The sequence below is a fragment of the Macaca thibetana genome, chromosome 3 (assembly GCF_024542745.1).
Source record: "Macaca thibetana thibetana isolate TM-01 chromosome 3, ASM2454274v1, whole genome shotgun sequence".
NCBI lineage: Eukaryota > Metazoa > Chordata > Mammalia > Primates > Cercopithecidae > Macaca > Macaca thibetana.
In genome coordinates, this window is record NC_065580.1 from 20,098,633 (window position 1) to 20,114,272 (window position 15,640).

Here is a 15,640-nt window from a genome sequence, read left to right on the forward strand (position 1 = left end):
CTTTAGAGAAGAGCAACGCTACCTGAATGCAAAGTTCTCTCGATTTTTTTAATACCTCCCTCCACTCCCTATCCCCTAACTTTGCAGACTTTTGACTTAATTCACGTGCACCTAATTTGACAGCAGAATTTTTAAGTAGCCTGTCTTTCCTATGTCTTTCCAAAGCATTCAGCGTAAGTTTTTATAGAAATAGCAATTTTCTTTTCCCACGTATGTTTCAACAGTTTCCATAGTATTCAAGGGTCCTGTCAGGTTTCAGAGCCAAAGAAATTGACTTTTGGTCAACATTGAGCTTACCTGGTGTGAGCAAAAACATGCCAGGCCTAGAGGAGAGCTCACTAGCACAGCGTAAGTATCTGTCAGTGTGTTTACCAAGGGAGTGGCAGTCAGTCCACTGTTATTAACAGTCTACTGGATTAACACGCACTCTCTGTGGGTCTCCCAGATTTGGAGGACTCATTCTGCTTTAAAAGCTTGATAAAAACAAGCAAAAGTCAAAAAACAAAGAATAAAAGATTGCCCTATTTATTTTTAAACTTTATTTTGGTTGTCTTGGTATGAAAAATTCTGCATATTACAAACCTAGACCTGTTGAATGGAAAAAAAATATGCATTACTTTAAAATTTATTTTACTTTTGTAAAAGTAAAGAAAATTTCTTGTTTCATATGAATTAACCAAAAAATGCAAAATCTTTATTAAATTGCAAGCTTATGGCTATCAAGTACATTAAAAGCATCTTATACATTAATATTATGTTTGTTACCTATCTTTGTTTATTATTTACATAGTCTGCTAAGGTTCTTTTCTTGTTCTTGTTATACTGGTGAATGGCATGGGGAAACCTGGAAAAAAACGTGCTGGGTATACTAAATGATCCATAGTGTGAATTTCATTGAAATAAGATCAACAATAGGTTTGGAAATGTTTTTGTTCTGGTGAAGAATGTTGTTACAGAGGGAGTTAACTAGTGTAGATGGTTATGTATTTAAGTCTTTTATGGGCCATATTTCCTATGTATACACTGCCATGGAAGTCTATCTATTATCTGTTACTTCAGTAAACTATCAGAGGACAGCATCTCTTGGGGTCAAAACGGAATATTCCCCAAGCTTTCTCCTTCTCTCACTTTTACTTCCTAAACATTTTCATGTCCCAGATGTGGCTGTAAATCAAGTGGACAGAGTTTCAGATGGAACTTCCAGCCCTTAGAGCTGCTCTTTTTCCTCCAGGGCTGCAAAGATCTGCCCATACATTTTGACAGCAGATTTACAGAAAAGGGCCTGCAGGGAGGATTCTCCGAAAGAATGACTGTCTTCTGACACTGTTAGGAGGGCGAAGCCTTGCCAGTGTTGCAGAAGCTCAGTCTTGTTTTGCTGGCATAGGAACCCACCCTATAGATTTTGTCATGTGTTTAAAATGGGCAAATGATGCTCTTCATTTAGTTTAAAAGCAAATGTCTTTACTTCACACATGTTTCTTTTAAGGTCATGTGGCCATAGCAAAGGGCCTCTAGCCTCGTCCTCAGGGTAATCTGCAGAGATGCCACCCTCCCCTATGGCTTCAAGAGCTCTGTCTCCTGCTCATGTGGCTGTTGCCTCTCTCTCCGTTCTGCTCTCCCCACCTCCTGATGCGCCTCAGCACTACTCTCTGAAATCCTTCAGCAAATCCCAGAGCTGCAAACATCTGGAAACAATAAATCTGCTGACCTAAAATCCACACCCCCCCTTCCCCTTGTAACGAGAAGGAAACCTCTTCAGATTGTCTGGGAGTAGATTAATTTTGAAATATGATAGGAGGGAGAGGCCATTCTGTCTTGTTTTGAGGCACGGCCTTTGCTTCTTTTCAGTAATAAAGAAAAAAATCCTATGTAGCTTTCTTTTATCTGTATTCTCTATCTATAGACTAGAGTCATCATTTGTTACTATTGCCTAAAAAACTCCAGCCTGGATCCTCTTCATCATGAATGGCATTGGCTGGATGCCACTGGCCTCATGGAAACTTATTCCTTCTGATGGGGGATAGTCCACACTTCGTTACTGGTGTCAGACCAGAGCTCCTGACTACCCTTGGTTGCTTCTAAAGGGCAGCACTTTGGGCAACCGGCTGGAGCTGTCTCAGGCACTGGGTGTCACTCACCAAACACTGAGCATTTGCTCTGAGCCACACTAGATCCAGCGCAGTTACCAATACAAATAGCACGCAATCTCTGCATTCCAGGGCTTTAGCAAGGGAGAAGGACGAGCCATCCAAAAGCAGTCATCCAGGAGTATAAGGATGTCTGGAGAACACAGAGGAGGGGGGCACCCCACTCGCAGTGGTGGGGTACCTCCACCTTCTCTGAGGAGGTGACACCAGGGCTGAAGCTTCACGGTGGAGGAGATGAAGGCGGGCCCAGCGGGGGAGCGGCAGGCCGCTCAGGAAGCTGGAGCAAAGGTCGTAAAAAAGGGCACAGCCGAAACTCAGGTGGCAGAGAGCCAGGCCCTGGGGAGGGTTTCAGGACATAGAAGGGATCACAAATTACGCTGTAAGCAGTGGGCAACCATTGAAAGATTTGCAGCAGGGAGAGCAGCTTGAACACATTTGCTTTTGGAACGATCCCTCTGGGAGGCAGTGTGGACCGTGGATTGAAAAGAGGCTCTGTGAGCATTTCGTTCCATCTCAGCCAAGGTCAGCTCATTCCCTACGGTTGCTGTTTGATTCTCTGCAAAGGTCCCCTGTCACACCTAACATGTGGGTGGTCTAAGTTCACCCACAGCTGGCCGACTGTGCCGGGTGTCGCCTGTGGGTGGGAGAATCTGGGAGCCCTGCTCTCCCAAACTCCGGGACCACAGGGTTACGGGAGCCCCTGTGTGGGGCTATACTGAAGACAAACAGATGGGAATAACTTTGCCTTGTCTTCACCTCCTAAATGGAAACAGCATGGCGGTTGTGGTGACTTTTCACAAATGACATCAATCAGGTAATAAATGCTTACAAAGGCACTCTATATGATGGCAAATTTTTATTCAGACACTTTTGGGATTTGCTCCATGTTTCTATTGTCATCTCAACTGCTCCTTCCCAGGGGCTCAGGCTAACCCGAATACTGCGGGCTTCACTGCGTCCTGTGCCACCCGGGCTGTATTGTATTTATGGCCCATGCGTTCACATTCGTCAGGCGTCTCTCTCGTTCCTTGGCTGACCTGCCCACTAGTCAGTCTCCTTGGCTTATTGGTGACGTATTCCGGTGGGGCACAGACACTCTGGCCTGTTCCCTCTGTGATATATTAAAGAGAGAAAGAACAAAAGAGCCATCCTTCTTCAGAAATAACTCGGTCCTAATATGAATATTGAACACTAATTAATCTTGACTCTTCTTTTATAAAATACTGATTAAACCTATGCTGCATGCGGGAGGGAGCTGGAGACATTGTATACCAGCCAGACTGAACTCTAGATTCTATTTTAAAAGAAGTGGAAAAACTAGAAAAAGTGATCTGGCAAGTAGGGATGAGACAAAAGGAGGTAATTACCTAAGGGAGGAGGGGCAGTGTTCCCCTCTAGGTTTTCCTTCTGTGTGTAGATGGCTTTTGTTTTGTGCTAATACGCACAGATTGGTTGCCAAATTTCTATTGGTATAGAAGGTGATGACTCACTCGGCTTGTGAGAAGTGCAAGGATCTGATGGAGGGATGTATTTAAAGATGTTGGTCAGAATCAACAGTAAGCCTACAGGACTTGTATATTTCATTTATGACAGATGCCTTTTCCTTGGTTACCCATAAAAACCAGTAAGTTTGGTACTTCCGTTGACCGTTCTGAAATTCATTTGGCCATCAGACATTTCTTGAGGGACCCTGTGCCACATCTTGTTGTTAACTTAACAAAATATTGTATCCAAATTCTTATTTACAACTCTATTGATGCCTTGGAATTCTTAGCTGTATATTAGCTGCTCGATGTTTCATCAATCAACAGAAATAATAATGCTGTCAGCATCATTTGTAGGGTACATTGGCATTTAGGAAGCATTTTCATTAATACTATCATGTGTCTTTCCTATATGGGCCCTGAGAGTACGTGAGGGAAGACATTTAGGTGCCTAGGCTTGGGCTACGTACACCGCCCTATAGAGGCAATACTGTTTGTATTTGTACGTTATTCACTTTGGAGACCTCTGCTTGGGGGAGGCCATGTGTAGCTCCTTTTCCAGTTTTGGTAAAGCAAACCACCTAACCTGTTAAGAACAAAACAAAACAGTTGCCCAGTCATTAGAGGCATTCACTTTCTTACTGGGAAGTATACCAAAAAGGATTTCAGCAAGGTTTATTAAATGATGGAGGTGATGATTAAATGACTCTTACTGTATCTGTTTTCTTTCACTTAGAGGCACCTTGTATGTTAATGAGGTGCTGCTGGGGTAAAAGCCACCCCATAAAATTGGAAATTGCTCCTGTTAGGATTTTTGTCATCAGCTGTGAATAAGTGGCATCAAATTTCAATTTTCTCAGACATCTGAAAAAGGCTTGACAGATGGACATTTGAGAATTATACGGATGGATTAATATTTCATTTCAAGATGAAGATAATATTTATAATTACGTATTTCATAAATTAGGACCTCATGTCAAAGTCTGAGAAAGGAATCATCTTAATCACACGGAACGGGTTCTTTAATGTGCAGGAGGGTTACCTCTTAGCCTGCCGAATTTTTCATCTACCCATACATACATCAGTGATTTGCTTTTAAGAGAGCAGTTGAATCTTTGTGGAAATTTACAACAAAAGAAAAAAATATTCGACTAGTAAGTGTGGGGTTTAGAAAAGACACATAGATGATTGCTGTTAAGTGCATTGTGGTAGAATCTAAACATGTTGCTGTGTAGTTAATCTAAATCCATTAAGTACACAGGGACAACAGATAAACCAGCAGAGAAGGGGGTCATGGACCAGTGAACAAGTGACTTGCATTCAGGCAATCTGGACGCAGATGTGCAGTATCCAGTAATCAATCATTTGAAAGAAGTTAATGAAAATATCCTGCAAGTGTGAGTAAGTGTGCAGGACAGTATACAGTATTAACTCAGCTCTCCCTTATTTGTTCTTTTGAAGTTGTAATTTTGATCTTTCAGAAGTAAACATGGACCTTTTCACCCCTTTTTCCTTTTAATCCAAAATACGTTGTTAAGACCCCAGCTGAGTCCCCGTGGACGAGGGTACTTGCCAGGCTTTCGTTCCTGAGGATGGTGAGCTCGCGGACAGCATGTGCTTTGTGGCCCCTTGGGTTTCCCACACACTGCTGAACGGATCTTGAACATTGCAGTTGTCACATAGATAAAGCACAGAGCCCTGTCATGAGTTTGTCCCCCGGATGAAATCAGACAGTGCCCTTGGCATTTCTCACTGCCATCCTCTTCCCTGTTCTTGGATTCTTCTGCGGGAGTGAACTGTTCTTCAATGGCTGGGAGATGTCAGAGGGGAAGCTATGAAATGAAACCCTCACAGCTGCTGCTGCTGCTGCTGCTGCCACCTCCTCTACAGAGTATCTAAGTTCACATTTTCCCACCATGGAACCAATTGTCCTGTTTCTTGGCTATATTTCTCTCTCATTTCTTTAAGAGAGAAAGCAAGCCATACTGCAAGTTTATCGTGCCTTGATTGACCAAGACCGGCGTTTTGAACTGTGAGTTTATCTGATGTTCCCGAGGTTTCTACATCTCTGGGCAGAGCACCGCAGGAAGCTGCTGCATGGATGACAGGCGGGCCTCTCTCCTGTAAAGTAGGAGGACTTGGGAAAGGGAAGGTGTGACGGGGAGCCAACATGCTGCCCGGACCACAGGCACATGCTGGACAGCTCTCAGGAAGATCACTCGTGTGGGGAGGGCTTGTACAGAGGTGTGCATCTGGAATGATGCCTGTAAAAGGGCTGCCTACTCCTAGAAAACTGTGTGTCTGCCCCCCGGGGTTTGGGTAGACCAGTTGAAACTCAGGGTGCTAGTCCGTGGGTCACAGATGAGAAAATAAACGTATTTTATTTAAATACGTTTTTAATACATGTATTTAAAGAAATATCTAATGATGAATTTATTTTATGTAAATAAATATTTAATTAATGTAACTAAGTTACACAAGTACTTAATAAATTTAATTTAAATAAATGTTTAATAAATAGGCCGGGCACGGTGGCTCATGCCTGTAATGCGAGCACTTTGGGAGGCTGAAGCAGGCGGATCACCTAAGGTCAGCTGTTCAAGACCAGCCTGGCCAACATGGTGAAACCCCATCTGTAATTAAAAAAAAACAAACAAACATAAAAGTTAGCCAGACGTAGTGGTGCATGCCTGCAGTCCCAGCTAATTGGGAGGCTGAGGCAGGAGAATTGCTTGAACCCAGGAGGTGGAGGTTGCAGTAAGCCGACATCGTACCGTTGCATTCCAGCCTGGGCAACAGAGTGAGACTCCATCTCAAAAAAAAAAATTGTAATAAATACATTTATTTAAATAAATGATAAATGGGGCATGCAATGGAGCAGCAGGTTTGGGTCTGTCAGTTGCAAAACAGTGTTCTTGGGCTCATGAACCGCTGAAGTGGGGGAGTGGTGTACTCCTGTAACAGGAGCTCATTAATTGGAAAACAGAGGAAGTCAGCTTTTGCCTTTTGTTTCATTTTTGTAAACTGTATTTACTGTAAGTTTTGTCCCCCTCTGCTGGCACAAATCATTGTTGCAGATGACATTCCTTCTACCTATTGATCCAATAATTTTAGCTTAAAAAAGACCTTAAGGCTGGTCTCAGTGGCTCACGTCTATAATCCCAGCGCTTTGGGAGGCCAAGGCAGGAGGATTGCTTGAGCCCTGAAGTTCAAGACCAGCTGGGCAATGTAGCAAGATCCTGTCTCTACAAAAAAATTTTTTTAAATTAGCCAGACGTGGTGGCACACATCTGTGGTCCCAGCTCCTTGGGAGGCTCAGGTGGGAGGATCACTTGGGCTTGGGAGATTGAGGCTGCAGTGAGCTGAGACTGTGCTATTGCACTCCAACCTGGGTGACAGAGCGAGACCACATCAAATGAAAAAAAAAAAGACTTTAGGTCACAAACCTAAGCCACTGATGTTGTTACTCATTTGTGCATAAAGTTAGCACAAAGACGACAAAGCCTTTTGTGTCTATGCTAAATATATTGTCTAAAATCACTCCTTAGATGTGTTTGGCTTTTGTCTTTTGACTGACAGGACTCTGCAGGGGTGTGTGCATGTGAGTGGAAAAACTCAAACTATGTCTCCTCTGCTCTAACACCACACAACAACAGTCAACACAGGAGACTTGTGTGACTAAATTTGTGGAGGCTTTCCTCACACACCAAGCAGCACTTATCAGCTGGGTGTCCTTGAATTCATTTCCGACACTGTCCGCTGGGAGGTAGCCTCAGATCCTACAGGTGGAGGGCTCAGTCCCCAAGATAGTCCTCCTCCACCTGCACCAGTCACAAGTGTAGATCTCCGGAACTTCTGACCAACTGGCTTCAATGAAGTTGGGGTTCCCACCATCACTTTTTGGGTTTGATTAATTTGCTAGAGCAGTTTACAGGACTTGGAGAAACACTTATGTTTACCAGTTTATCACAAAAGATATGTTAACAGAAAAACCAAACTCTGTAAAATACCTTAAAGAGGTTTCTTCTGAGCCAGTAGGAGTGACCATAGTCTGAGAAAGCACAAACCCAAGAAGCTGTGAGTAAATGGCCTGAGGTGGTCAGATTACAATTAGGGTTGATACTGTTGCCATTGCGTCTGGCTGGGGCCGTCATTGTGGGTGGTAAAGGAATTTACCAAGACAGCCGCAGGTAACGAAAGGCAGACTTATTAGAGAAAGTATGAAGGTAATGTTGCAAGGGTGCAGTGGCCAGTACAGCAGAGAAGGGGCTGTCGGGCAAGAGACGGGCAGGAAGGAAGTTTTACGGGTCATGCTGCTGGGGCTATGAGCAGAATGAGGTGTCTGGGAACAGGATGTCGTGCCAGCAGTTTGTCTGTGATGAGCCGTTTCTCAGAACGATTGTTCTCCCCTACCTGGGACCCCTTCCTCATTGTTACTTATCAGGACTCCACATATATACCTTTTTTTTTTTTTTTTTTTTTTTTTTTTTTTGAGACAGAGTTTCCCTCTTGTCCCCCAGGCTGGAGTGCAATGGTGCGATATCGGCTCACCACAACCTCCACCTCCTGGGTTCAAGTGATTCTCCTGCCTCTGCCTCCCAAGTAGCTGGGATTACAGGCATGTGCCACCATGCCTGGCTAATTTTGTATTTTTAGTAGAGATGGGGTTTCTCCACGTTGGTCAGGCTGGTCTCAAACTTCTGACCTTAGATGATCCACCCGTTTCGGCCTCCCAAAGTGTTGGGATTACAGGCGTGAGCCACCATGCCCGGCCCTCTACATCAACATTATAAGGAGACAGGAGTTACTGGAAAAGAAATAACCCAGTACATAGAAGCTTGGCCTGAAAAGGCGGAATATCTTGAAGTGAGGGGGCTTACAAGTCATAGGTGTGTTTTAGGATTCTTTAGTTGGCAATTGGTTGAGAGAGTTAAGTTTTGTCTAAAGACTGAAAGTCACTTCAAAGGATTGCTTAAGATAAGGGGTCTGCTGTCTGCCATGTGATGCTATACCAGAGTCAGGTTAGAAAGTAAGCCACATTATACCGGGTTAATTTAAAAAAAAAATTTAAACAAATGTTTTTGTTTGTAGGGTGTGACTTAACACTCCTTTGCATGGCTTTAAGTCTTGTTTATAATTTGGTATCTTATTACCCAAAGAATGTGTTCTGTCAGGCTTATACTGTTTTAATATTAATGCTGTTCAGTTTTGCCTAAACTCTAAAAGGAAGGGGCTGTCATGACGCATGTCCCACCTCCCTTCCTGCTATGGCCAATAATTCAGTTTTTCAGGTTTCTCTGAAGTCCCTTTGGCCAAGAGGGGGCCTGTTCAGTAGGTTTGGGGCTTAGGATTTTATTCTTGGTTTACAGATATTACAAAGCGCAAGCGCACAGATGAAGAGGTGCATAGGGTGAGGTATGGGGGGACTTGGGGGTGCAGAGCTTCTCTGCCCTGCATGGGGGTGCTACCCTCCAGGAACCTCCACAGCGTTCAGCTTTCCAGAAGCTCCCTGGACCCTGCCCTTTTGGGTTTTTCTGGAGGCTGCTTTACATAGGCCTGTTTGGTTAAACCATTGGCTATTGGTGATCAACCTAACCTTCAGCCCCTCTCCCCTCCCTGAAGGTTGGGGGGTGGGACTGAATGCCCTGACCCTTGCATCATGCCTGGGGCTCTGTGGTGAGCAGCCCCCATCCTGCAGCTACCTCGGGGCTGCTGACTGTCAGTCAACTCACTAGCCTGCAAAAAGACATCCTCTGGAGACTCCATGTATTTTAGGAGGTATACGGCAGGAAACGGGGATGAAGACCAGATAAGTGTTTAGAGTGTCACCGTGTGGATGTAGAATATGCCTGGCCAGGAGGGAGGGCTTCGGTTTGCTTTTGGCATTCCATGGAGGAGACCCCTTGGGACGACCATTGCTATGCAGTTTATTTCCCTGTGCTTTGCAAGCTTGAATTAAGGAAACTGTGTGGCACTTTTCATGTTATCAGAAATACTGTTATTGTCCACATTTCTGCATACTTTGGAGAGTCTTTCCAAGGGCACTGTGGTTCATGCCTGTAATCCTGGCACTTCGGGCATCCAAGGTGAATGGATCGCTGGAGATCAGGAGTTTGCCTGGGCAACATAGTGAGACATCATCTCTACTAAAAATACCAAAAAATTACCCCAGCGTGGTGGCGTGCACCCATAATCCCAGCTGCTTGGGAGGCTGAGGCAGGAGAATTGCTTGAACCCGGGAGGCAGAGGTTGCAGTGAGCCGAGATTGTACCACTGTACTTTAGCCTGGTTGGTGGAGCCAGACTCTGTCTTAAAAAAAAAAAAGAAAATGTGAACAATAACAAATAGCTTTTTTTTTTTTTTTTTTTTTTTTTTTTTGAGATGGAGTCTCACTCTTTCACCCAGGCTGGAGTGCACTGGCATGATCTCAGTTTACTGCAATTTCTTACTCTCAGGTTCAAGTGATTCTCCTCCCTCACCCTCCTGAGTAGCTGGGATTACAGGTGTGCACCACCATGCCCCGCTAATTTTTGCATTTTTTTTAGTAGAGACAGGGTTTCATCATGTTGGCCAGGCTGGTCTCGAACTCCTGACCTCAGGTGATCCGCCCAACTCGGCCCCCCTAAGTGCTGGGATTACAGATGTGAGCCACTGCGCCTGGCCAACAAATAGCATGTTTGATGACATAATATCTTACCACAGCACTAGAAGCTGAGACCTGGCATCCCTAGTTGCAGCCTCAGGGGTCTGTCATGGGTTTGGTGTGGGGTAATGCTGCGGATCCCTGGAGAGGAATCCTGCATCCACTGGTTTGAGTGGGGGATGTTTTTGAAGAGCCCTTTTTCCTTCAGTTTTGTGCCCCATTACTTCTTTTGACCACTTCTTTCTAGAAATTCTTTGTTCCCTTTGCTTCTATTACATGGAACTTTCCAAATTCTATTTCTCTGAAATCACATTCTATTTTCTTCCTTACTTCCTTTTTCTCTTCTTAGCCCCAAACTATTAGATGTTCTCCAACACTTTATCCACAGAATCTGTATTTATGTTGAAAAACTCAACTCCCCTACCTGTCACCTTTATGTGAGTGGTTCTTGAAGTCACATCTGAGCCTGCACGTTCCCCCAGGCTATGGTTCCCCACCTCCAGCTACACTAAGCTGACATCCTTTGGGGCCTCAAATTAAGTGTGTTTGAAATGAAACCTGTCGTTTTGTCTTGAGCCATCATTCCTATATAACTTGCCTCTTTCCCTTAATGTCACTTTCATGCTTCACAATGCCCTGCCCAAAAATTCACGTCCTCATTGACTTCTTTCTCTTCCTTTGCCTCTCGTGTCTATTTGTTTTCTGGGTCTTTCTGCCTGATCCCTAGAGCTGTTCATTCCTTCCCATGTTCACTGCTAAGATTTGGGGCTCATGTCTGTCTGATTTTATGCGCGTGGCATGGCCAGGCTGTCTTCCTGTGTCCTTGGTGTCCTGTGTGCTTGGATTTTAGAAATCGGCCGTGGTGTTCTGATTTCCCGGAGGGCCAGCTCCAGAAGCTGGCGTTTTTGGAGTCGTCCATATACAGACTGGACTTCTCTCTCATGCTCCTACGCTCTGACCCGTCCAGCATAGCCAATGTGATTTCTCCGCAGGCCTCAGTGTTCTCTGCTTCCTGATATCATCTAGAACATGCTCTTTGTAGCCTCCTCTTTCTGTTTCCAAGTCCTCTTTGTTCTCAAGACCTGGCTTTGGTCCCCATTACCCTATAAAGAATATCTTGCTCCTGCCACATGGCACGTGGTATGCTGCTGTGACAGCAGGTCAGGTGTTGTCCTGGGGTCTGGCTATTTAATCCTTGTACTCTTGTTTAATCTTTCACAAGTGTCTGTCTTCTCCCGGAACTCTGGGTATAAACAGAACCTGGCACGCAGTCCATGTTCTAGCAATGCTTGTTGGATTGGAATGGTGGAATTGCCAGCACAGTCTTCGGTCAGAAGTTGTGCTCCTCTCGTCCGCCTTGGATTCCGGGTTAACAATCTTGTTTGTTTGTGTGTGTGTGTTTCAGCTGCAGATCCCAAGTGTGAAGGGCTTCGATTTTGCTAAGCAGCATCTGGGTCAGCACAATAAAGACGACATCTTGATTATTCATGAGCCAGCGCCACTGCCAGGACCTCTGAAGGACCATACCACGCCCTCGGAAAATGGGGATGTGCCAAGCCCCAAGTCAAAGATCCCTTCCAAGAACGTCCGTCACAGAGGAAGGTTATTATTGGGCTTTCTGTATTATTCTTTGTGGCAGAGCATGCTTCTGTTATCAGGCTGTGAGTTTCTGATGCCACAGGGGCTAATGGTGAGTGCAGCCCTGCATGTGTCTGCAGCCCGGGAGACCGATGACTTGCCCAAAGTCACACATGAGCCCCATAGTGTTTCCAAGCCACTCTCACGGGCTGTCAGAGAAGGCTGTGTGATTTCTTTCCCCACACGGTTGAAGATCATGAATCACTATCTGTGATGGTTTGAGGGTCCCCATCAGACTTGATTAGGGATTGGCCAGCTCGTGTGTATATATCCCAAGGGGAGCATGCTAGGCCCCATGGAGAGAATATCAGAAATAACATAGAAGGAGTGCACGGCACATGGTACATGCTCAGCCTGTGGGCCACTGTGTCCATGCCTGGGATGCCAGCAGCTTCTGTGACTTCATTGCTTTGTCTGCAGGTGACTTTCATCGCATCCTCCTGTGTTTGCTTTGTTTTTCTCTGGCTGCTCATATATGTCACCTTTGTCAGGATATCACACAAGACTCTTCACTGCCTCCTCCCTGCCTCGCTCCCCTTTCCCAATTTATTTCTATTACTCCTCTCAAAGTATAGCACACGGAGAATTGCTTATTAGTTTTCCAAGCTACCTGGAAGCCGCTCCTCACCCTCTGACCCCATGAGAAGGGCTCTAGCTCTGTGAAAGAAGACAGAGTTCAGAGTCGGGTTCGTTAAGTTGACTTTCCATCATAGCACCATCAGGCTTTGGCTACTGAAGCCTCCTGTTGTCAGCCTTTCTTTGAGCTTTGGAACGCTAAATCCTGATTTCCTACTAAGAGCAAAAGAAAGTGTGTGATCATACCAACATTTGAAACGATGTCATGATTTCTGTCTTATCGGAAAACCTACCCCAGGGGTTCTGGCCTAGTTTTAAGAATGTAATAGATGTCAGAACATGATCTTTACAAAAGAAAATGAGTTATGTAGAGAGATGCTATTTGATTATTTTGCAGGCTAAGAATAAATGGAATCATTGAAGATTATTTCATATGCAAGTAAAATTTTGCTAAGTGTTTTTTTTTTTTTCTTGCCTGGTAGCCTTGTCGTTGACATTTAGTCATGACAGCTCAGTGGTCTGCATGGTTAATACAATGTTTTAGCATCTTTCTGGGCACCAGAATGTCTTGGCATTCCACATTGTCATTGAAGCCAGGGAGTCTAAGGAATCGGAGCCAACTGATGAAGGAATTTTCCCTGGTGCAAGCTGGGTGCCACGATACCTTTGCTTTTTATATATAGAATCAAATCTCAGTGTAAGCACCTTCCAAAGATCTGGAGTTATTTGGGGTGACTGCAGAGCTACCCTGGCATCCTGAGGATTCTGCAGACCTAGTCAATCCTGAACCCCAGTCCTCTTTGATCCAACTCATGCTGAACCCAGACTGCTGGTCCAGAAATGACTGGGGGCCAGGGACTGGACCTTCAGCCCTGGTAGCTGTGGGACCTTCTTCCTATCTGGCACTTACTTGTCTAGCATTTGTTGAAATGCAGCCTGCTGAGCCATTTAGTAAGCCGCATTAATCTGTCTTCAGGAGGTGACTGTGGTGTTAATGTCATCCTTGAAGACGCTGTGCTATGGAATAATTTTTTGGACTGTTCCATTTCTGCTGGTTTTGCCTGGAAGCCTGACTTCCACACATAAATTAATGTGACTTTTTCCTTTTCGTTCTTTCTTGTTTCTAACGTTTGCAATTCATTTTGTGTCTGCAGAGTTTCTCCCTCAGATGCTGACTCTACGGTCAGCGAAGAGTCCAGCGAGAGGGATGCAGGAGATAAGACACCGGGAGCCGTCAACGATGGCAGGTCCCACAGAGCCCCGCAGAGCGGTCTGTGACTCTTCTGGTTCTTCCCATTAAAAGTAGTCCCTACGAGAGTCTGAAGGCTAGGGCCTTACACTACTTCAAATGCTAAACCCTTAAAAAAAAATCTGGGAAATGGAAAATTCATCATTCCTGTGGTTTCTTAGCACCAGTTGTCACCATCTAACGTGGTATTGGTGTCTGCTTTGGGGCCAGGGATTCACTGGGGTACGTCTTAAGGTTAATAGCCTCATTTCACTCTAGAGTCCTCACCCTAGAGGTCAAGGAGGAAGCACACTGAAACCAGAGTCTCAAAAACTGCCCCCAGGATTCAGTAGCTTTCTTAGGAAGCAATTCAAGGATTCACAGCTGTCACTGTCAGAAAGTTGTTTGTTTATCATAGGCCCAAGTCCATTATGTTTAGTTCTGTTCCTAGATCTTTCTTCCAGCAGGTGGTTTAGTGTGATCAGATGGTTTAGCATGTTTGCTTTGGGAGTCACATACAGCTTCATAGGCCAGGTATAAGATGAACTTCACTCCTGTTCTAAAGGGTGTGACTGTTGAGACTGATGCCCTGTTACAAAGTGAGACCCACAAGTCTTTAGACTTGGGAACATTTTTTTGGAGGGATAGCAAGGTAGCTTGTTTTTAGTGTAATAGGTTGTATTAAATAGATGTGCTGCTACAGCTGTTGTATTTAATGGAGGTTTATTTTTATTTAAGGATTGCATTTCAGTAATGCAGAGATAATTGGGAGGCCTCAGAATATTATTATTACTATTTTTTTTTGAGACAGGGTCTTGCTCTATCACAGAGGCTGGCGTGTAGTGGCACAGTCCCGGCTCACTGCAGCCTCGACCTCCCAGGCTCTGGCTATCCTCCCACCTCAGTCTTCCTAGTAGCTGGGATTACAGGCCTATGCCATCACACCTGGCTAATTTTTGTATCTTTTTGTAGAGATGGGGTTTCACCATGTTGCTCAGACTGGTCTTGAACTCCTGGACTCAAGCGATCCATCCGTCTTGCCTTCCCAAAGTGCTGGGATTATAGGCATGAGCCACCACGCCCGGCCAGGATATTATTTTTAATAGTAATTTTTTTTTTTTTTTGAGACAGAGTCTCGCTGTGTCACCCAGGTTGGAGTGCGGTGGCCGGATCTCAGCTCACTGCAAGCTCCGCCTCCCGGGTTCACGCCATTCTCCTGCCTCAGCCTCCCGAGTAGCTGGGACTACAGGCGCCCGCCACCTCGCCCGGCTAGTTTTTTTGTATTTTTAAGTAGAGACAGGGTTTCACTGTGTTAGCCAGGATGGTCTCGATCTCCTGACCTCGTGATCTGCCCGTCTCGGCCTCTCAAAGTGCTGGGATTACAGGCTTGAGCCACCGCGCCCGGCTTAATAGTAATTTTTATACTTATAGTATTTAGTCATACATTTCTCTGTATGGAAATGCAGTGCAGAGTGAACTGTATTCTAGAAATGAACAGACTGTAGACAGAAGCCCAGGGGCCTCTCCTCTCACTGACACGCTTGTGGCCTCACAGGTGGCTCAGGCTTCAAGGCTCCTGTGGGGCTGCACTAACCCATCCTTGTCTCCCCTCACTGACATGCTTGTGGCCTCGCAGGTGGCTCAGGCTTCAAGGCTCCTGTGGGGCTGCACCAGCCGGTCCTTGCAGTTCCTTCCAGCTCCTTCCACTTAGTTCTTTTGTAATGTTAAGGACATCCCCTTAGAAAAAGGGAAGAGTTTTTTCTTTGAATGTAGTTTTTCAAAATCTTAAAAATTATTTAGCACCATGGTAACAGACACTGCTTCTGATAGACAGGATTAGAATCTCGTTTTGATCCTCAGAAAGAAATATTTGGTGGGGAGTGGAAAGAGCTCTGGATTTTATCAAGTTCTGTTCGTTGCTTAT

At 45.0% G+C, this 15,640-nt stretch overlaps 1 protein-coding gene across 2 annotated transcripts in view; it reads left to right on the plus strand.

Annotated features, from left to right (window-relative positions):
- KIAA1549 (KIAA1549 ortholog) overlaps positions 1 to 15,640 on the plus strand; it is a 143,162-nt gene that overhangs the window by 84,293 nt on the left and 43,229 nt on the right. For both annotated transcript variants that reach the window (XM_050784999.1, XM_050785000.1), the window contains exons 11-12: positions 11,680 to 11,876; positions 13,643 to 13,758. In XM_050784999.1, the coding sequence (XP_050640956.1) occupies positions 11,680 to 11,876; positions 13,643 to 13,758 (313 nt within the window). The remainder of the gene's footprint in view (positions 1 to 11,679; positions 11,877 to 13,642; positions 13,759 to 15,640) is intronic.